Source organism: Miniopterus schreibersii (assembly GCF_964146895.1).
Source record: "Miniopterus schreibersii genome assembly, chromosome: 5".
Taxonomy (NCBI): domain Eukaryota; kingdom Metazoa; phylum Chordata; class Mammalia; order Chiroptera; family Miniopteridae; genus Miniopterus; species Miniopterus schreibersii.
This window is the reverse complement of record NC_138106.1, coordinates 42,386,021-42,408,317: the sequence shown is the minus strand read 5'-3', so window position 1 is coordinate 42,408,317 and position 22,297 is coordinate 42,386,021. Positions and strand designations below refer to the sequence as shown.

General features: G+C 40.1%; 1 protein-coding gene across 1 annotated transcript in view; it reads left to right on the top strand.

Moving 5' to 3' along the window:
* Nucleotides 1–22,297, top strand: part of ATP13A5 (ATPase 13A5) — a gene marked incomplete at both ends in the record, with an annotated part of 83,121 nt that overhangs the window by 39,462 nt on the left and 21,362 nt on the right. Inside the window, 11 exons of the mRNA XM_081137650.1 lie at nucleotides 1,542–1,603; nucleotides 2,933–3,083; nucleotides 5,349–5,435; nucleotides 6,097–6,253; nucleotides 8,206–8,323; nucleotides 11,211–11,335; nucleotides 12,145–12,305; nucleotides 14,216–14,341; nucleotides 15,440–15,519; nucleotides 17,913–17,955; nucleotides 21,112–21,221. Coding sequence (XP_080993776.1) covers nucleotides 1,542–1,603; nucleotides 2,933–3,083; nucleotides 5,349–5,435; nucleotides 6,097–6,253; nucleotides 8,206–8,323; nucleotides 11,211–11,335; nucleotides 12,145–12,305; nucleotides 14,216–14,341; nucleotides 15,440–15,519; nucleotides 17,913–17,955; nucleotides 21,112–21,221 — 1,220 coding nt within the window. The remainder of the gene's footprint in view (nucleotides 1–1,541; nucleotides 1,604–2,932; nucleotides 3,084–5,348; nucleotides 5,436–6,096; nucleotides 6,254–8,205; nucleotides 8,324–11,210; nucleotides 11,336–12,144; nucleotides 12,306–14,215; nucleotides 14,342–15,439; nucleotides 15,520–17,912; nucleotides 17,956–21,111; nucleotides 21,222–22,297) is intronic.

Genomic DNA, 22,297 nt, shown 5'->3' with positions numbered 1-22,297 from the left:
TTATGCTAAGAATTTTTCTTTATCTATTTTATTATCTTCAGAACCACAACTACAATTTAGGTTTCTTTCTATTCTCTGGTCAGTTTTATTGTATAATGGTCATTTTTACGCAGATAGATAACATGGTCCCATTTCTGTTTGCTGCCCTGCCATCTCTGTTTTCATGTTCAAAATATTGATGCTTAAAAACATAATCTAATCACCAGGAAAACATCTCCATTTGGACTGAGTTGCTACGTCTTTTTGGAATGGTACAACTCAAGGGGATTTAGAAACAAGCAGATAGGGTTTCCTATAAAATGTAGGAGGGAAAGGAAGCAAATAGCTTTTCATGTTGTTCTTCAAGGGCTAACTCACACGAGCACGTTAGCTTTCTCTAAAGTCCAAATGAATTACTACAACAAAGATGCCTTAGTTCTTCAGAAGTCAGCTTGGGCTTTGTCCTTCCACATGCTTTGCCGAATTCACTTTACATTTGTTGTCTAGTAGAAGACTCTAGACCACTGAACGCTGGTTCTTCCTCTCCAGTTTCCAGGCCGTTGTGCCCCGAGGTTGCTCCGTTCACCTGTAGCCTGAGACTGTCTCTGCCCTATTTACTCAGTTGTAAGAACTGCAAGCATTTCACTGTAAAGCACTATGCTGATGGGATGGTCTGTAATGATGGAAGATGTCATTTAGTAGAAAGCTAGAAAATTCAGAGTCTTATACTGAGATGACCTTTAAAAAGTATTGTTAGAGGCCTGGCGTCAGTGTTGAAACAGGGTATTATCCCCCAACACTCGTAGTGCTCTGCTCTGCCTCCTAGTGTTGACACTGCAGTCCCAGCTCCTTACTCTGAATGGTGTTGAGCAGGCCAAGGCTGTTAGCCTACCTACTGAAGACATTGGGATCTGTAGCTAGTGACGGACTGTGCAACAATGAGCAAATTAAAAGTGCTATGATCGTACTCAGTTCTCTTTTGAATTCTCTGTTACATTAACAATAAGCCCATTCATGGACATTAATTAACGTTTGTTTAGCCCTCTGTTGCTCTTTTTATTCTCAAAGCCCTTTAATGACATTTTATTACCAAACTGGAAAGTCACCATGTCGCCCGTGTTTTTAAAAATTGTGTGGACCCAGATGGCAGCCTGTGAACTAAATTGTCTTAAAACAAAAGAAGAAAATTCTGAGCTCTGCTTCAGAAAGATAACATGTGCCAACTAAGAGTCAAAGCTGGTTCTTATTAGATATCCACACACCCAGTCTCTCTCATTTAACAAGTTAAAACATTAACAAACAAAAACAAATCACTTCCACTTTGTTGTAATGGTCAGTAATTAGAATCATCTAATTATCAACATGGTCTTTTGGGAATCATTTGTCACCTGCTGAACCTTTCTTTCAGGTGCTCTTCTCTGATTTAATATTTGATGCTTATAAAGAGAAGGCTTTGGACAACTAGGTCTATTTTAATTTCTTGGGAACTTGGTTTTTATGTGAGTCATGATATAATTAAAAGCTCTAAATCTTATGCTAATAACAATTTTTTTTTTTTCCAGACTGGCACTCTTACAGAAGATGGGCTGGACCTCTGGGGGACTGTCCCCACTGCTAACAATTGGTAGGCACCTTTGTGAAGAAAGAATGTGTGATTGGTCAGGCTACCTTGGAGCTACTCCAATCCATCCTTCCAGTGTTGAAGGATCAATGTCACATAAAATATGTATAATGATTGGTTGGAACCAGCTCCCAGTGATTCTAATTTTTAAAAATTAAATGAGTTCTAATTTCAGAATCAGACAGGGAATGTAGGCCTTCAGACTCCCCATGAAAAACGGAATAGAAGGAGGTCAATGATTAAGAAGCTGAATGACTGAAACAGAGAAGCAAAGAGTGAAATCAAGACTGTGCTTAGTTCAAAACTGCAAGGACTTCCTGGACAGCAAGTGTGGTGGGGAATCCAGAAAAGAAGAGCTCCATCTCTTCCCTTAGAGGTCATGTTCTCGTGGGATAAAAAGGTGCAAATGTGCACACCTTCAGTCGACAACACAGGCTGTGAAAAGAGTTAACATTAAGGCACAAATATCAGAATAGAGAAGTAACAATTGCTTGATGTAATACACAGTCGTGGTTTTTATAATCGCATAGTGGATAAAAGGTAGAAATTAATTTTAAAAATTAGTGGATTGAGGAAAATCACCTGAAGGAGACAGCATTTAAAGTAGGTTTTGAAGGGTATATGGCTACAATCTTTAGAGACATGAGCTAAAAGCTGGCACTAGGACAGCAAGGAGGCATCCTTTTCATCCCCGCTACCTCATCAGCTTAAAGACTTTTTGCCTGGAGTGTGTGGCCTTTCTAGGGCCAGCTCTGGGAAGTTTGCAGGAATCAACTTTGAGCCTTACAAGGTGCTTTCCCTTGCTCGATTCTACCATCATGTGGGTTGGCTGCAAGCACCCTGATGAAAGTCCCTCTGATTCTATATGCTGAAATTCCAGCATTGGCTGACCAGTTGGGTAAACTGTTGAAAAGGAAATTCACATCCATCTCAAAAGAGAGTTTTATGAAGAGTAATCTGTAGGCAGAACACTCCAGTTGGAAAATGAGGAAGCCCAGTGAGCTGATACCTGCAAACTCTCCAAGCGCTCAAGGGCAGGGAAATACCTACACAAGTATAGAAATAGCAAGAAGTTTAACTTGACTCTGGAAAAATTGTGCATTGAGTACACTAGTAAGAGTAGAATCTGTAAGATAACATGGAACTGGAGCAGACAGGGCCTTGAATACCAGGCTCAGGAGTTTGGACATTTTCATATAGGACACAGGGAGCTATTAAAGGTTTTCAGCATAGGGGTTAGGTATTATTGAAGCTCTATGTTAGTAAGATTTAAGGAGCACAGATGCAAAATAATTTTGTTGAAGACCTTAACTTATCAATCATCTCTACCAGTTTTCAGGAAGTCCACAGCTTTGCCTCGGGCAAGGCTTTGCCCTGGGGCCCACTGTGTGCCGCCATGGCCAGCTGCCACTCTCTGATCCTTCTGGATGGTACCATCCAGGGAGACCCTCTGGATCTCAAGATGTTTGAGGGCACTGCCTGGGTAAGGTAATAGTGTATTGCTTCAACTGAATGAGGAAAACTTGAAGAAATCCTTACTGGGAATGCTAAAGCTTTTCTAACTTTGTTTGAAACCCAGAAAAGATTCATGATAATGCACAAATGAAGCCTGATCCTACCTGAATTTCCCAAGCTCTGTGCCAAAGAACTCTGTTAATGAGCCCCACAAGAAACAGGGTTCCATGATCGGATGAATTTGGGAAGTGCTATTTAGACAAAGTTAAATCATTTTGACTGCAAGATTTCTTTAATATACTGTGGTACATTGTGAATATTCAAGAGAGACTATGAAATGCCGCATTTCCCAAATCTATTTGATCACAGAAACCTTATTGAGAGGCCAAAACATGTTTTGGAGAAAAAATTCTCTAAAACTTCCTTGAAGAAACAGTAGACTAAAGCAGTGATGTCCAATATTGTAACAACTTATCACATGTGGCTAATGAGCATTTGAAATGTGGCTATGCCACTGAGGAATTAAATGCTTTATTTTATTTACTTCAATTTAAATTTAAGTTTAAATAGCTACAAGTGTTTGGTAGCTACCGTATTAGACAGCACAAGTTACACACCAAACTGGAGGGCTCTCAGTCCAAATGGTTCAATTTTCTGAGCTGAGTGTGAATGCCAGTTGAAGGTTAAAAACCCATCTGGGCAGCTGTTGTGACAAGATGGGAAGATCTCTCAACTCCACCACTCTCTAGATGTGGACCCCAAATTCAGAATTGAGACTCTGAGTCTGTACCTCATCAGTGCATTTGAAATAACAAAGCTTCCCTCAGGGACTTACGGTGAGCATTGAGACTGGGAGCCTAAAAGGGCCCAACACACGGAGGGGATTAATGAATGAATGAATTAGTTACTTGCATTCTCCTGTCCTCCCCCCAAAATGTTCTAAATCTACTTAAAATGATACATCAAATACAGGACAGCATTTAAACAGGGTTGTAAAGAAAAGGGAACAATGATGGTAGGGACATGAAGAACATCTCACAAAAAGGTTAATTTAAAGCTGTATAGTAGGAAAATTGCAGCTTTCTAGAGGCCAAAGTAATAAAAGAAGAAGCCTGATAAACAGGGAACTTTCTGATATCAGTAAGTTATAACTAGAGCATTTGTTTTGGAGAAATTTTTGACATGAAGACAAAACAGTGCTCACTTTCCTGGATCTTAGGGGGAAGCAGGGTAATTATTACAAGCAATGTCTTACCAGCGTCACTAGAGTTGGCACGTGTTACTATATGTGACTTTGATCCTGGTTCCGGTAGTTCTCCCTTTTCCATCAGAAGCGGGTTGACTATCTGCACAAATGACAGATGAGTTAGGCTCTTGTGTGGGAGCATAAACCTCTAGTATGAGCTCTGTAAGAACAGCCTTTAAGAACAGTTATATCCACCCCAAACAAAGCATAAAAGAGCAAGATTATTATTCATCGGGTTTAAAGCTGGGTGAGAAGCAGCCTTGAGTTAAACATCTCTTGGTAGTTAGAAGCCTTTCACTAAACATAAGGGGGAAGGAAAAAGTCCTTATAAACTAAGAATTTTAGCACTAGAAGGGATGTTAGAGTGTTTTTTAGAAGAAACTGAGATCTGTAAAAATGAAGTGATATTTCTAAGGTTAAATAAGTGACAAAGACCAGCTGTTGTTCCCTATTTTCTGACCTCTACTATGTGTATATCTGATTGCTTTTCCTATATTTTAGGTTAATATTAGTTTCTTAAATGGTATGGCTTATACTGTTATAATATCCAAAAAATACAAACCTTTTAAAAATATGCTTTCTAATTTGCTGCCAGCTAACTTGCTAACTCTCTAGCTAACCAATTAGGCGAGAAGCATAGATATAGCACCAGACATAGTCTCATGTTTATCTCAAGACTCAGTCCTAACTCATCTGAGAGCTAATGTGCTCAGCTCTATTAGAGAGTAAATCTCCACTTAAGCCTCCCTTCAATTACTAGACATACCACTTAGGAAGAGCCATTGGCCTGTAGCTTGCACTTCTTCTGTCAATTACTCCTTAAAATGCAGTCACAATATTTCTGGCCCTTTGACATTCAACAATAAGATCCTTTAATGTAAATCAACACAACAGAAATCTGACAATGGCAGTATTAAGATAATTGGCCTAGAAGAGAAAATATGTGAAAAGGGCTTTGAAAAGATTAAAGTGCTATGCAAATGAGAGAAATTTCTTTCTTATTATTTTCCCCTAAGGAATCTTATGAATGTTTGTATTTCAAAACAGATAATGGAAGATTGCAAAGCAGACTACTGCAAATTTAGGATGTCAGACTCAAACATAATAATAAAACCAGGACCGAAAGCCAGTCGGGTATGATTTGTTTCTTTAAATCATATAGTTCTTTCCCCTTAAAACTGATGAAACTCCCCTGAATTCCACACATTTTTATATTCCTATTATTTTGCCTTATCCTAACAGTGCCCAGAGTTGGTTTGCACATTCTTTGATTCCTGAATCTATCCATCAATGTACTCAGCACTCTCTGAACACCTGTATAGGCCAGAGCACTGTGCTAGGTGCTAAGGGATAGAGTGATTTCAAAGCTAGACATGTCGGGCTCTGTGTTGGAGGAGCACGTGGGCTGGTAGAAAAATCAATAGAGGTACAAATAAGTGTAACACAATGTTCCAAGTGCTATAATAAAGGCCGAAGACAGCTCTGCAGGAGTCCAGAGGCGGGAGTGAATACTGATTCTGGGAGAGAGAAGCAACACCAAGGAGGGGCGACCTGTGAGCTTGACCTGGGAGATGAGGAGGATTTCTCTAGGCAGCCACAGGAAAAGGCCTTGCAGACCAGACAGCTTGATAAAGGAATCTCCTTAGAGGCAGCCAGAAAAATACCCATGTTATGACAAGTGCACCATTTCATGATGTCCCTGAGCTCATTGCAGAGGAAGCCCTGTTTGTTGGTGTGCATCTGCTAAATCTCACTTAAAAGGTTCTTAAACGCCCCTTTCTGGGTCTACTCTCAGAGTCCCGTGGAAGCCATCACCATCTTGCGCCAGTTTCCTTTCTCCTCGGGCCTGCAGAGGATGTCTGTGGTCGCTCAGCTGGCAGGGGAGGACCACTTCCATGTCTACATGAAAGGCGCACCGGAGATGCTAGCCAAGTTCTGCAGATCTGAAACAGGTACTAACTGACACAGTTCTCTTTCAGGAGAGACAGTATTTTAAAAGTCCTAACACAGAAAGCAAACAAGCCTAACTCAGTAAATGTGGAGGTGGTTGTTTTCCCAGTGGGAGGGAAGTGGGACAGGTAGATCTGATGAGGCAGACATGATAATTTCAAGGCAAAGAGGCAGAGAGTAAATACCCAGCTGTGGTCCAGCCAGGAAGCCCAACCACAATGGGGTATCAGGGAAGGAGATGTAAAGTGAGCGTCAGGAGCCAGAATAGAAAGCTACACGGGGCTCAGAAAACCAGGGTGGGCGACAGTGAGGAGCACTCGGAAGAGGGAACCAAAGGGATAGGTTGGGACACGAGACCAATTCTAGAGAAGGGGTGCTCCATCATTTCCTGGGGAGCTGGCACCACTTAAGGGGCCTCAAAGACACTGGTAGAAGAAGAACATAGAAAAGATAAATCTCTTAGAAAAAAACAGTGATTAGAATAAATTAGACTGCTCATTTTCACAATAATTTCATCTTTCTGGGCAAGATTTTGAGCTGATTTGTATTGTTTCCTAGTCTTATAAACATATGCACCCTCTAAGCAGCAGCCCAGATTTATAAGAATGCTGTTGCATTCAGATGAGTTCATTTGGATAAAATAGGCCTTTTTCTTTTGATTTTCTTCTGTATTCTCCTTATGATTGCTCATATCCATCAACTTGCGTGCAGAATTTTTGATTTGGCAAATGATTGCTTTAACTTCTGTCTCAACTTGGAGTCTTTTGTATCTTAGAAGTGCCCCCTTTTCTCTGACTTTAATCTTCAAGCTCCCATTAACTCTATCCTTTACAGATTGATGGCTTATACTTTGCTGTTTTGTTTCTTTCTGCCACACAGATATAAGTATCTTTTTGACATTTTAACCGGTAACTATTGCCCCTGCTCCATCAGGTTTGGAGTCACTTGCCACCTCTTCTTCTGGTAACCCTTCCAATTCTTCCTATTGCTCTAAACTCTGGTCCTTGACATGTGCTAATAACATTGTCAGTGATCCCCCCTCCCCCCTGTACTTAAGAAATAGAGAGGTAGGAGCTTCCTTGAAATTAGATCCCCACCTCCAAAGATTATTTTAGAATAACAGAAAGTCTGAGCTGAATGGGCATATAGAAAGCCACAACCCCTTCCTTTTATATATTGTAAAATCGAGGTGCAGAAAAGAACCTTAACATGCCCAAGATCAGAGAGCTAGTTGGTAGTAGACTGGAGACTAGAAGTCAGGTGTTTTGCTACCTAAGCCACCACACCTCCCATTATACTATGCTTTTTTTCTATTAGCTTTTTAGGCATACTATAAACCATAAAGATTATGTAAGTATACTAACATTAGTAATGATTACCATGTCAAAATACACAAATGTTGGCATTGTGTCATCCATTATCTAAAGCAGGGATCAACAAATATTTTTGAGTAAAGCCAGGTAATAAATGACTTAGGCTTTGTGGGCCACTTGGTATCTGTTTCAACTGCTCAACCCTGCCATTGTAGCCCAAAAGCAGCCACAGACAACGAAATAAATGGGCATGACTGTGTTCCAATAAAACTTTATTTACAAAAACAAACAATGGGCCAAATTTGGCTTGTAGTTCTCTGACCCTTGATCTAGAGAGTCAATATTTCCCTCATTTCGTCCAGGTAGACATAGTCCTGAGGTCTGTCTTTACTGAACCCAGCCAGTGTATTTGATACCCAGTTGATGACCAGAACATCTTTGCCATTCATTTCTGTCAGAGTAATAAGAACACTCTATGAAGTTGTTTGTGGCCTTTAACTGAAGCTGTGGTTTTTTAATTAAAGCATTTTTATGGAGTGAAAAATTAAACAAGGTATAGTGACTCCATCCCAGAGTCTTGCTTAGGAGTTGGATGACCTTCAGTGTGACCTTTCATTTACCCTTCTTTTCTCTCCTGGCAGTGCCCAAGAATTTCCCACAAGAGCTGAGGAATTACACAATGCAAGGCTTCCGTGTCATTGCCCTTGCTCATAAGGCCTTGAGCATGGGGAAGCTTTCAGAAGTGGAGAGTTTATCCAGGTAAGAAACTCAGAAATCAGCTCTGTGTGAATGAAGGAGATGGATGGATGGATGGATGGATGGATGGATGGATGGATGGATGGATGGATAGCTGAAATCATTAAGAAAGCTCTTAGAGATGAAGAATCAATCTCATTCAGCCCCCTAATTCAGAGATGGCTAACTGTGAGTCACACTGGGAGGACTTGATTAGGTCACAGTGTTGGTTAGTGGCAGAATAAGGATGGGGGCTGAGATTTTCTGACTCCCAGATGCTAGCGAGTTCTCTTTGCCCTGAATTCCATCATCCCACCAAAAGTGACCAACCTTTCTTCAACCTTGGAACATGTGGATCACTGATTTGAGGGACCTACATACAAAGGGATTGAGGGAAGAAGACAGTTGGCACCTTGACAGTTGTACAGAATCCTTTACATTTGACTTCTTTTAGGACTCAGTAATACACCTCCCTCAGATCTGGAGAGGTGGTGAGTGCAAACTGAGTTCCTTGCATGAAAGAGAATTCAGTGTCCTTAATTACACTGAGGGGATGAATGGTCTTCATTAGAGGATAATCTGTAGATTATTTTTTCTTCAATGTTTCTAAATTTTTAAAGGCTGTTTTTAATTGTCTATGACAAAGAAGTAGAGAAATACTGTGAAAAACCAAATAATGAATTATCTATGCATCACTTGTCTTTGACTTTGTGTGACTGATAAAGAGATACTTTTATGTAAAATTAGCTCCCTTGAAAAAGAAATGGATATTTTTGGTTCAACATTAATATTTACAACTTAACTCCACCTACTCTAATATAATCAGTAATCATTGCCCCTTTCTTATAGTGCCACTTTCCCCTATCTATAAAATGTAGGATTGGATTGTCTCTAAGGAGCCTTTTAGCCATGACATTTTAATCTTCTAAATAGAATCACAAAGCTCATTTTGAAATATAGGAATGGCATTTTCAGATTTAACATTCAAGGTATTAGTTATTCTTGAGCAAGCATGGAGACCCATCACACACAAGATTTTGTAATTTTTCAAGACACAAATTTTAATAACGTACATTAAGATCATGTGTGAAGAGAAGATTTATGTAGCTTGACATGGAATGTAGCCGCCACCCAGCTGCCACAGACAAATGCAGCTGTGATGTTCTTATTTAAAAGCCACTAGTGAGATAGATTTTATTCTAAATATACCAAAATGAAAAACTGAGGATAAAATGTGCTAGATTTCTAGCCATCTCAAATTTCCTAAGAGAATATCAGGAGCCTATTGTGCTTCTTGGAATTTAGTTACTATTTTCAAACAGGGTAAAGGAATAGGATTTTGATATTTTTTAGAATCAAAATATATTTAGCAAAGTTTTCCAATTAGAAAATAAAAAAGTTCTAAAAAACTGCCATCAGAAAAGGAAGTAAAAGAGTTTTATGCGATGACTTAGGAAAAAATAAATAAACCCAAGCTAAAAAACAGAAGAAATACAGGGTGTCCCTCCAAAATGTGTACATACTTTAACAGCTGATAGCTCAATTTTGAAAATGAAATGTATTTTAATAAACACTGCCTTTATAATTATTCAAAGTGTGTATATACTTTTTGGGGGAGACATCCTATATTTTACCAAGATTTCCCCTTTCATTGGTTGAGCAAAGTTCTGTTGAGCTTGACTGTGAGATGCTCTTTGAGACTCTGAGGATTCAGATGTGAATAAAATAAAATCCTTGCCCTCATCAGCTTAAATGCTAATGGGGGAAACAGATAATAAAACATATCTATACAATATTGTCAAGTAGTGATAAATGCACTCAAGGATAAAATAAAGCAGCTTGAGAGGATTTTAAGAAATGACAGCATACGCCATTTCACCTGGGATAGTCAGGAAAGTCCTCTGAACAGAGATCTGAGTAAAGTAAGGGAGGAAGGCATGCAGATACCTGAGGAAAAGCATTGCAGGCAATAGGAATCGGGGGAGCAAGGGCCTGGATGCAGGACTCGGCTAGAAATGCTGAGCCACAAGAGGCCAAAGTGCCTGCGAACAAGGCGAAGAGTTCTAAAATAGAGATGAAACCAAAATAAATTAGTGAGAAGATTTTTGGATCTTTCTTTTAGTTCTAGTTAATGAGAAAATATTAATCCAATTCATAATGGAAATTCATGAAGTTAAATGATGGGATTTTAACAAGTTCTGTGTTAAGGCACATTTTCTTTCATGATGTTTTCTGAGATCACTAAGGCAGGATTTATATCTGTTTATCTGAGTATTCACCAAAGTGCCTAATATAAGATCTAAAATAAAGTGGTTATTTAGTAAATGGGCTTTTAAATGAAGGATGAAGCAACTTAGACTCTACTACAGAGATAAGTTCCCATCCAACTTTGAATTATATTTCCAAGGCTCCAATTTCAAATTCTGAAAACTATTCAGACCCTTGGCTGATATCATGTATCTACTGGAGGTTACAGATAGAAGCTGAAATGAATGACAGCATATTCAGCTATTCCTAGACTATCCTGTGTGCTGTATGTACTTAATAAATGTGTAATGAATTGAAATTTTATTAAGTTCGAAAAAGGTCTTGGAAATGAAAAATATAAATGATTAACAATATATTTAAAACCAACAGAAGAGTTGGAAGATAAGCACATTGTTTTAAAAAATAAAGTTGAAAACTAGAAGCAGCTACAAGATATAAAAGTGATTGCTGCCTCTGAGAAGTAGAGGGTAGTGTGAAGACCTGGTCTTCTGGTTTTCATTGTAAGCTTTGGGTTCTTTTTGATTTATTAAACATGAGCATATATTACATTGATAAAACTTAGAAATTTTAAAAAGAAGAAATAAATCCAACTCTTGAGACTATATAAATAAGCTTTAATATTGACTTTCTCTTGGATCCAAAGAGAGAAGGTGGAATCAGAGTTAACATTTCTGGGACTTCTCATAATGGAGAATTGCTTGAAAAAGGAAACCAAACCAGTCTTGAAGGAACTGAGAGAGGCCCGCATCAGGACTGTGATGATTACCGGTATGTATTTCTGGAGGCCTGATAAGCTGAGTGTCTCCCAGACATAAGAAAAATACCATGTGAGCTGAGTGAGTTCACATGACTGAGGCAGAAGGAAAGATGATTTGCTGTCCAGTTTGTTACCCCGTGGTATAGTTACCTGGAAAAATTTGTACCTCCCCCAACACCACCATGAGTTTTGGAGGCAGTAAGCGTATCTTATTTTCCTTTTCTAATGCCCACTCTTCCTACCCACGATTAGCAGCACACTGCTAAGAAGCTTACAGTAAAGGTTTAAACACAAGAACGGATGTATTTTCATCAATAACCCTAAAAAGACCTCCTTGTAAAGGGTGTGAGCCTCGGCTGGACTGTCCTTCAGGGCAGTGGAGACAGGCAAGGCACGTGATGACCAAATCCAAGCATGGTCCAGCACTGTGTTCTTTTCTCTGCTTAACTGGAATCCAGAGCCCAAGGACGGTATTATGCCATCAGATTACTTTCACCACTAAGAGCTGTCAGTCTCCTGAGGATTAGCCATAAAATGACCAACATTTATTTATTCATTTGTGCATGTTTTGGAAATATGCAATGTTCAGGATACCAGGATGCTAACTACCGTGGGAGGGAAATGCAGGCATAGCAGTTGACCACTAGGGCAGACAGACTGAAGCAGAAGGGAAGATAAATGATTATAAAATAAAGCAGAAAGCAATAAATGCCCCCAAAGAACACCAACAAAGTAGTATGGACACTCAGGAGAGGGGGAGCTCAATTCTGATTGCTGAGAGGTATATACATAAAGCAAACTGGTTTTCTTTGTCATCTAGGTGACAACCTGCAAACAGCCATTACTGTTGCAAAGAACTCTGAAATGGTCCCTCAAGGGAGCCAAGTGATCCTGGTCGAAGCCAACGAACCAGAAGAGTTTGTTCCTGCCTTTGTGACCTGGAAGCTGGTAGAGAACCAAGAGAATGGACCTGGGAAGAATGTGAGCAAATGTTAAAAGGCCCCTCTGTGGCCTGAGCTGATACAATGCTGGCCCTAGGCAGCCTTCTCTTGGCATCTCAAGTCATCACAGTAATAATCTTCACATCTGTCTAGAGCTTTACATTTTGCTAAGCATTTAGCATTTCCACTGGCACTTCTCAGTTCTGGCTGGACATAGAAGTGACTTGGAAGATGATTAAGCTTCCAACGCCGAGGCTTTATCAATCAGATCAGAACCTCTGGGCCGGGAGCTGGCATCAGCCCTTCCTCCTGTTGTTTCCAACATTCAGTTGTGGTTGAAAACCACCTTTATATCCATAATTCCCATTAATCCTCACAGTTACCCTATACAGTTGGACAAACTATTCATTTTACAAGTGAGAAAACTGAGGCCTAGGGAGGCACACTTGTCCAAGACATACAACTGGCAAGTTGCAGAGCAGGATATCAAATTCAGGTCTGTTTGTTTCCACCCAGGTCATGGGCATTTAGATTGTGCTGTACCTGTGACATGCAGTTAACAGGTGTCAACTTCTCTTGAGAGTAAGGGCCCTGTGTACTTGTGACAGGATGGCTTTTTCATGGGAAGGGAATGGTTGCTCCTGACAGTCCATCACGATGTGGACCACCTCTTTTTTCATGGGAATTCAAAGAGGTGGGCCTGGCGGGGATAAATTACAAAGATGTTCTCTTCTGTTGGCCGACCAGCCCTTTGGATTGTTAAGTGCTGAGTAGGCCTTTGTTCAGTATACAAACTGCACAGGGTGGTCCTGCCCTACCCTGTGAAGAGGCGTCTTCACTTAGCCCAAACCCCACTGCATGGGCTGTGAAAGATGACAGCTCTCTCTTCTCCATCAGCAGAGTTCTACATCAATTTATGTGGCCTCAATTTCACTGTATGGTGAAACTCAGGTCCTCACTAATTTTTAACAAATAGTCCACTCACACTACCCATTTGTGAATTTAATACCTTCACTGACATTTTGGTCGTTGCTGGGAGAAGTCACATCACAGCCTCAGGCTTTCCTCCTCTCTGGCTCCCCATCACCACACTCTCTCTCCCCACATTCTAGTAAAGCAAAAGCAATCCTGTCCTTGCCTCAGGTGGAAAGCTTCAGAGCATGCCTTTTGTTGGCTGGTTCACAATGAGGGTTGGAAGGGGATGCACTTTGCCTTCCAATTTGGCACATAAAACTATTTTTTCTTCCAAGCACAGTCCCTAAGATGAACTCCTCTAATGAATAACATTTTCTCACCTTTTATGCTATTTGAATTTTAGAGACCTATGCAAATGTTAGGCCCTCTGAGAATGTCGCATGAAAAGCCATCATCACCTATTGACATGAGGAGTGCGTAGGCATCCATCGGATGCTCTCCTGTGGGGCAGGAACACAGTGACGGGGCACACTGACAGGTGAAAGACAGGAAGAAGCCCTTCCGGGGTGGGGAGAGGGCAGGGGCTGAGAGAAGTTATGCTCTGATAAGCGTGTGCTTATTTTACAGTGAAGACTGTAAAATGATTTTTGAAGGAATGACTCCTAAGCGATCTTAGGGAATAAAAGGTTGCATGACGGGGAGAAGGAGGGGGAGGTAAGAATGTCCCTGTTCTTCTTGGAATCAATGCCTGGTGCCTCGAATGATTTCCTCGGCACAATGACATCACACATGTTGTCTCCCAGGGTAGGATCCAGAGCATCATGGTGTTACAGTATGGCATGTTCACTCGTTATTTTGGGAGACATTCTGAGTGTCTTCTTCACATAAGTTCCATGGGCAAATTACACATTACGTGTTTGCTGGTCCTCACGTGGTTATGGGGCATGAATATCCTTCCTTCCGGGAAACATAGGGAAGCAGAGGGGTCCTTCAGGAGCCCAGAGCCCACGTGGAAATGATGCTTTTTGATTTTAGGAAACCTACATTAACATTGGAAACAGTTCAGTGCCTCCTGGAGAACAGGGGAGCTGTTATCATTTTGCAATGAGTGGGAAATCATACCAAGTGCTATTTCAGCACTTCAACAGCTTGCTTCCAAAAGTGAGTACTGGAGAAATGAAGTGTTTTGTTTTCCTCCTCAAATTAGTGAGGCATAAAAGGGGATGGGAGCAGTGAAGGTGAGGTCACTGAGATTGCCTTGGTTAAAGAACAAACTCCCCCAAAGAGGCACCACCCCTTCTGCAGTTTCGTGGCCCGCCCATGCCCACCTGGTCCTGTACACGCACATGGCCTCCTCTTGGGAGTTTGGGGTCTGGTACAGCCGGTCCCCCGGTGGCCAGTCCAACCCCCGCCTCCCTCCTCCTGCTTCCTCCGCAGGGAGGACCTCCACATGGTTTTGTGGGTAAGCTTCTCTCTAAAAGCCACCAGCTCATGTCCCGATGAGCTCTGTTCCCCCTCCTGTCTGGATTCTTGAATTACAGCAGTAGGCAACAAAAGCCCTATGGTTTATTTTCAAAATCATTCGTTACCTTGTCCCCTGTGTGTCTATTTTAAAATAGTGCTGTGCAGGGATGTGCTGTCAGTGTGAGGGAGATAAGTGGAGCCACACACCCAGGGCAGCAACCATCTGTTAGCCATGTCTTGAGAATTCTGTCATTTTACCCATCCAGGACCATAGACTCTAGACCCCAAAGGCTTCCAGAAAGCTGTTAGTCCAATTCCTCATTGTAGAGATGGGAAAGCTGAGACTCAGAGAGGTTGTCACTTGTTGAAGGTCTGTGCAGCTAGTTAGGACAGAGCTAAGAATAGAAGATTACTTTTCAACTCTGGATCAATATATTGCTCCTTTCTTTGTCTATGCTGCAATTGTGGGGACAGGGTTTAGTAAAAACAACTGTATTTCCTTAAGCATTTTGATTCCATACGCTCTGTTACTTTTTAGTTGTTATTATTAATTAGAGGTTGTCCCATCTTGGGAAAATGGCCTGGAAAGAATTAATAGAGTTGTGATGGAGGACTGAGAGTGAAAGTTCAATATTAAAGCATTAAATCCCACAATTCCCTTTCCTGACATTTGGTCTAATGGCCACTACCCAATGCTATATTCAAACAGTGGCCAGAAGTGATTTTTAGGGCTCTTCTTTTATTTAAAAGTGTTCTTCTTTCTAATCTTATTGCAAAGGCTGTTTTTCTCTTTAGATTCTGGTGAATGGAACCATTTTTGCAAGAATGTCTCCTGGGCAAAAAACAAGCCTCATTGAAGAATTTCAGAAATTAAAGTAGGTGTTGTTGTATGAAAGCATAGTGTATTCGTTATCTACTGTGTAACAAATTACCCCAGAACTTAGTGGCTTAGAATAACCCTATTTATTATTTTTATATTCTGTGGGTCAGGCATCCAGGTGTGCTTAGCTGACTCTCTGGCTGGCTCCGGGTTTCTCACAAGGCTCTAATTAGGTGTCGGCCAGAACTTCAATCATCTCAGCACTTGAGGGGGAAGGATCTGCCACCAACCTAACTCACACATTGTTGGTAGGATTCAGTTCCTTGTGGCTGTTTGGACTAAGAGTCTCTGTTTTCTTCTGGCTGTTGGACAAAAACCACCCTCAGTTCCTTGCCACATTAGTTATTTTACAAGGAAGTTCACAAGGAAGTTTACAAGGAAGTGGCCACTGGTTTCCATAAGAGTGAGCAAGGAAGAAGAATCAGAGAGAGGGAGATCACCATTTTTATATCTTCACCTCAGAAATGACATGCCATCATTTGCACTGTATTTTCTTCATTAGAGGCAAGTCACTAGGTCCAGCCACAATCAATGAAGAGCATTACACAACATCACAAATACCAGGAGGTGTGGATCCCTGAGGACCATTTTAGAAGTTTCCTGCCCCAGAGAGCATTCGTTCTGTGGCCCACAGGGCATATCTTAGAGGAAGATTGCCTGCTTGGATGTAGAGAATAGTAACAGCAGGGTCTTTTATAGCTCAGAATGGGGAAAATGGGGAAGCATGTGACATCACCCAGAATTATTTGAGATGGGTTCATTCGAAGATACTGGAATAATTTCAGATCTTCCAGGAAAGAGGCGAATGACATTCTCACTGTATCTGGCCCTGGAAGGGAATGGGTATAGAGACCAAAGTAAAAAAGAAAAGAAAATCCTTTCTTATCTCCTTCAAAAATAAAGATGACCAAGTCATGTCAGAATGAAATTGTTCTTGAGACCAAACCTACCTATTACTTTCTGGGAATGTTACAGTTTCTGGGCTGTGGATTTCTGAGAAGTGAAAAGGAACAGAGAGTAGTGACACTTTAGATAAATGCTGATAAGTAGTGGGTGAAATTAGGAGACTGCCTTTTACTATTACTTTTTGTTGCCATGCATTCTTGGGGGAGTTTCAAAAACTGCTGCGTAACTCCCATAATGCCTTGAATCTGGGTTAGTAACCAGTGTCTAAAATGACTATTTCACTTACATGGTCATTACATAATATTGGCTGATGAAAGTCATTTTACCCTTCTCAAATGCCTGAGAAATCTTGCCAACTTAAATGCTTAAAGCTAAAAAGCTACATCCTCTAAAGGAAAAATGGATACAGGAACATATATGCTATTTCAGAATGAGCTGTCTTCTCAAATTTCCGATTTTCTTCTCCATGCCTTTATCATTGGCAATGTGCATGCCGTTGCGTGGATTCTCTTTCTGAATCCAGGGGACACTAGAATATGTAAAACTCCTTGTGTGATACAGATATTAGAGACTGAAGAAAGGAAGTCATTTTCAGCAAATGTGCATAGTTACGACGTGTACATGAGCACATACAAATGTTTATAGAGTGATTTTCATTTACACTAGCCAAATATGAATTTATTTACTTTTGACCACTTTTGGTCATTTCTTTGTCAACTAATAATAAGGAAATTCTTTAAAAACTTTATTTTTCCCTGTACTGATTTGGTTATTTCATGTGTTTGTTTTTTGGCAAATTGCAGCTAAGCCTTTAACATTAGTGTCAGTAATCAATAAATATAATGTATTATTTACTTATAATAGAAGACAGAGTATGTTTCAAATCAGAAATTCCTTTTTCTTTGGCAACAGCTTTAATATTTACTCTTTTATTTTATATCCTTATGTTTGCACACCAAACTGGCATCTTATCTCATTTTCACTCCAGGATGCATCAAGAATGTGTATATCTATCTCTAGTTATGTATGTTAAACCATTTTCCAAATCTTTCTCATCCTGATGTCATCACTCTAAACTCTCAGCAGCAGTCAATAACCAAAACTTGGGTGGATTAGGTTATGGTGTATGCATTAGGTTCTGTGGCAAGTGCTATGGTTATGACTATGCACCCTTAAGCTTCGCCTTGATGTGTATAATCAAACAGGACTTCTTTTGAAGTGTGTGATCATCTTTGCAGATGTCCTGCAGTATCACTACCATTTCCATGTGATTGATTGGAACAATTTAAACAATGCAATAGCCTTAATCTTCTGAGAATATTTCTCTTAGGGTTAGTTTCCTGAAGCCTGATTCCATATGTCTTCAGGACTCTTCTCTCCCCACCCCACCCCCCACGCTCACACATCGCATGTGAGTTAGTTATGATGAAAATTATTCAAGTGAGGCATTGCAATTAATTTTTCTTATCCTTTCCCCTGCAGTTATTATGTGGGCATGTGTGGAGATGGAGCCAACGACTGTGGGGTGAGTAGAAGCTGCTTCTATTAACGCAGGCAGTTCACTAACATCCCTCTTGAGGAGCCCACATCCCTGGGCTCTGTCTCTTCTTCCTGCCAACAATCACTTCATTATTTTGCTGTCTATGTTCAACTCTCCCTGAGTGTGGGTTGGAAGTGGAGAAGAGTAAAATGAAATGAGTCACTTCAGCTGTTTTCTGGCAACACCTAGAATAATAAAGACAAGGGAAAGCTACTTAGACTCCCCTATCTCAGACCCAGGGGGACTTTGCAAGACTAGCTGGTTTAAATCTCTCATGTCATCAATAAGAAAATTAGTCCAGGGAAGTGAATTCATTTTTTACTCGAAGTCACACAGCTGATAAAGTCTTAGTGAAGGAAAAGTTTGAAGCTAATGATTAAAGATTTTGAATTATGTGCAAATTGCATTATTCCTGCCAAACTTCTATTTTAAGGTTAGTTTTTTAAAGTTGATTTTACCTCCAAATTTTTACACTCAATGAAATCATGTGTGTTACGTGCCATTGAGTCAGCTCTGATTCTTGGTGACTGTATGAATATGTGATGCCCCTAATGTCCTGTCCTCAACAGCCCTGCTCAGCTCCTGGAGAGTCACGCTTATGGCTTCTTTATGGAGTCAATCCATCTTATATTTGTCTTCCTCTCTTCCTGCTGCTTTCTATTTTTCCCAGCATTATTGTCTTTTCCAAAGAGCCTTGACTTCTCATGGTGTGCCTGAAATGAGACAGTTTCAGTTTTGTCATTTTTGTTTCTAGCAATGTTTCAGGTGTAATGTGCTCTAGGCCCCACTTGTTAGTCTTTCTGGCTGTCCAGGGTATCTGTAGAGCTCTCCTCCAACACAATATTTCAAACAAATCAATGTTTTCTTATCAGCCCACTTCACTGTCCAGCTTTTGTATCTGTACTTAGTAACTGGGCATATGAGAATATGGATGACCTTAACCTTGGCCTCTGATGACACACCTTTTCTCTTAGTAATCTTTCCCAATTCTTCCATTGCTGCCCTTCTGAGTCTCAGCCTTCTCTTGATTTGTTGGCTGCAGCCTTAATATAAATTCATGACTGAACCAAGATAAGCAAAATATGTAACACTTTCAATGTGTTCCCAGACCAAACTATTCGGTTGTTATATACTATAGCAAAACCTAAATTTGATGATTCTCAGCAGATTACTTCTCATACAAAATAGGAGGCAGTACATGTTCTATAGTCTGAGTTCTAAAGGTATGGTTGAAACAATACTCTATCTTGAAGACATCTGTACATAAGAAAATGTTTTACTAGCTAATGTGTAGGACAAGGAGTGAAGAGGATTGCTTTGTATTTCCAAAGCCTATTAGATACTTTAGATCTGAATGTTTATTTTACTTCTTTCTTAAGTGTTTTCTTCAAAGTTCTGTGTAAAACTATGTTCATAACTAGAGATCGATTATGAATTTTTCTGCCTTATACTTCACAAGAAACCAGTTTTTAGTCCACTCTTCAAAATTTAGAATGAGCACCCATTTCCATTAATTATGTGGAGTTTAGAAAAAACTGAAGAAATCAAGTGCTAAAAGGGATGTAGCCTCTTCCCCTAAAGAGTTCCTTGTCTGATGGAGCAAAGAATCATGTATAAAAATAACCCAACATCAAGTAGATGGTATTAAGTTATATGATAGATATGCAAAATATTAAGAAAGAAGAGAGGAAGAAGGAAATATTTTAATATTTATTGACCATGAACTTAGTATGTATTAGTCATAGTGCTTTGTAGTTCTACAGAACTGCAGAAATACAAAATCTTATTTTATGCCCACGCAATTCTTGTAGGATCAAGGGCTTGCTGGCCTCTCTATTGGTCACTGTCTGCTCTGTGCACTTTCTGAAAAGTTTTCAGTCTTTCTAAAATTATTATTATTATTATTATTATTATTATTATTATTATCCTAACCTGAGGATATGTTTATTGATTTTTAGAGAGAGAGGAAGGGAGAGAGAGAAGCTTTGATAGGTTGCCTCCCTTACCCACCCTGACTGGGGATTGAACCACAACCTAGGTATGTTCCCTGACCAGGAATCAAACCTGCAACATTTTGGTGCACAGGATGATGCTCCAACAAACTGAAACACCCAACCAGGTTGTGGGTGTCTTTTTTTTTTTTTTTAAAGTATTTTCATGCAATATGTTTTATAATTACTCTTAGAAATACAGTTTTTAGTTTTCAATCACAAATGACATTCAATATTATTTCATATTAGTTTCAGGTGCACAACTCAGTGATTAGGCATTTATATATTTACTAAGTGATTCCCCCAATAATTCTAGTACCCATCTGACACTATACATAGTTATTGCAATATTATAAACTCTATTCCCTACGCTGTACTTTACATCCCCATGACTATTTCGTCACTACCAATTTGTACTTCTTAATCCCTTTACCATTTTCATCAAACCCCTCAACCCCCCTCCATCTGGCAACCATCAGTTTTTTCTCTGTGTCTGTGAGTCTGTTTCTGTGAACAGTTTTGAGTCTTGATGAGAAATGAATTAACCTTCATTTCAATGAGGCAACACATGTCCTTGTACGAGTTATTGATGAGTGTAATATAGTCCCTGTGTCCAGTGAAGATGCTGTATGCCCCATATTCCATCCAGTAGTTGGCTGGTTGGCTGGATCAGGAAGCCTAGGGAAAGGTGGGGATTGAATATCTTTCCTTACTGCTCATCAAGATGACCCGCTAAGTGTAAGAACTGTGATAATTAAAGTTCCTCCCAAGTGTCCAAATGCTATCATCTTTTTAATAGATTTATTGAACGCTTCCATTTTTTTTTATTATGTCTATACCTACAACCAATACACAGGCATGCACACACACACATTCCACTCCATTCTTCTACTTCTGGATCATTGTTTAGTTGGTGCCTCTTTAACCTGTGACTTTGTAGGTCAGGATCATTGTTTAGTTGGTGCCTCTTTAACCTGTGACTTTGTAGGTCAGGGGAGAAAGGGTATTCCAGGGACAACATAATCAGAGACCCAGGGGTGGAAGGGTGCAGTGTTATAAACCCTGCAATGCAAAGAATAGCCATATGGTGTTTGAAAAGTTAAAGCTTGGCCTGAGGAGTCCTGAGTGTAACGTGGATTTATCATTCCAGGCTTTGAAAATGGCTCATGCAGGCATTTCCTTGTCAGAACAGGAGGCATCCGTGGCCTCACCTTTCACCTCAAAAACAGCCAACATCGAGTGTGTGCCTCATCTTATCAAGTAAGCCACGTCTTCATCAATCCCCATGACCGATGGGCTCATTGTCTGGCGCTGGACAGATTTCAAATATAATTTAGTGATAATTGTCACAACAGAGTTATGGGTAAAGTGCTGTTGGGGCACCAAATAAGGGAGCCATTAGTGCTGCTTGAGAATGCTGGTAAAAGCCACAGAAAAGTGACTTTTGCTGAACTTTAAAGGATAAATGGCTGTGTCATGTGGACATTTGAAAGCTAGAGTTGGTATTTAAAAAGTAATTGCTTTTCTTACCTTTTCTCTCCTTTATTTTGTACATTGAGCGCTTACTGGAACCTTTCATGCAGGAGTTGACAATAGGTGGGGAAGCAGAAAGGGAACTTCCATCAGATAGCTTCCACAAATAGTGTTATGTCCCAAAATAACAATTAGTGAACATCCAACATGACTGCATAAAAGACGTTTACAATTGATTGGCAATAGCTAGGGAAGGGGAAGGAATTAAAAACTGTTTATTTTCCCATGTAGCTCCCTTACTGCCACTCACATTTCTGATGTTGTCTTTACTCATATTTAATTTAAAATTTTTTTTACCCATATTGTAGTTAAGAATAATATAATAGGTTTTATATTTTGTTCCATAAGTCCTATTCTCCTGTTGTTTCCTATAACATTGTGGGGTAAAGATGGCCCGTGGTCTAGAAGACATCATTAAGTCTTGAGATTTATACAAAAAAGATAACCATAAATTCCTCTGGCATGCCCCTTGGTGCATCTGAATGGGCAGCTACTGGCAGGAATCACTCACCTAAAGGTGCCAGGCTAGAAATTCCATGCCCCTATCTGGCTGCATGTCACACATCTCCCTAAACACTGGATGGCTGCACCTGTGTCCTTCCATACCCTCAAACATCATCACCTCCCCTACCTCCAAAGCACTCTTCTTCCTAACTCCCAGGTTCCCTGCCTCTGAGGATAATTTGGTCCTTAGAGTCCCTCATCCAGGCTCAGAAGCTCAGAGGGCCTTCTACCCTTTCTTCTTCATCCCTAGCCAACCAGGCATCATGTTTCACTGCTTTTGGAGACTCTCTTGAAGCCTT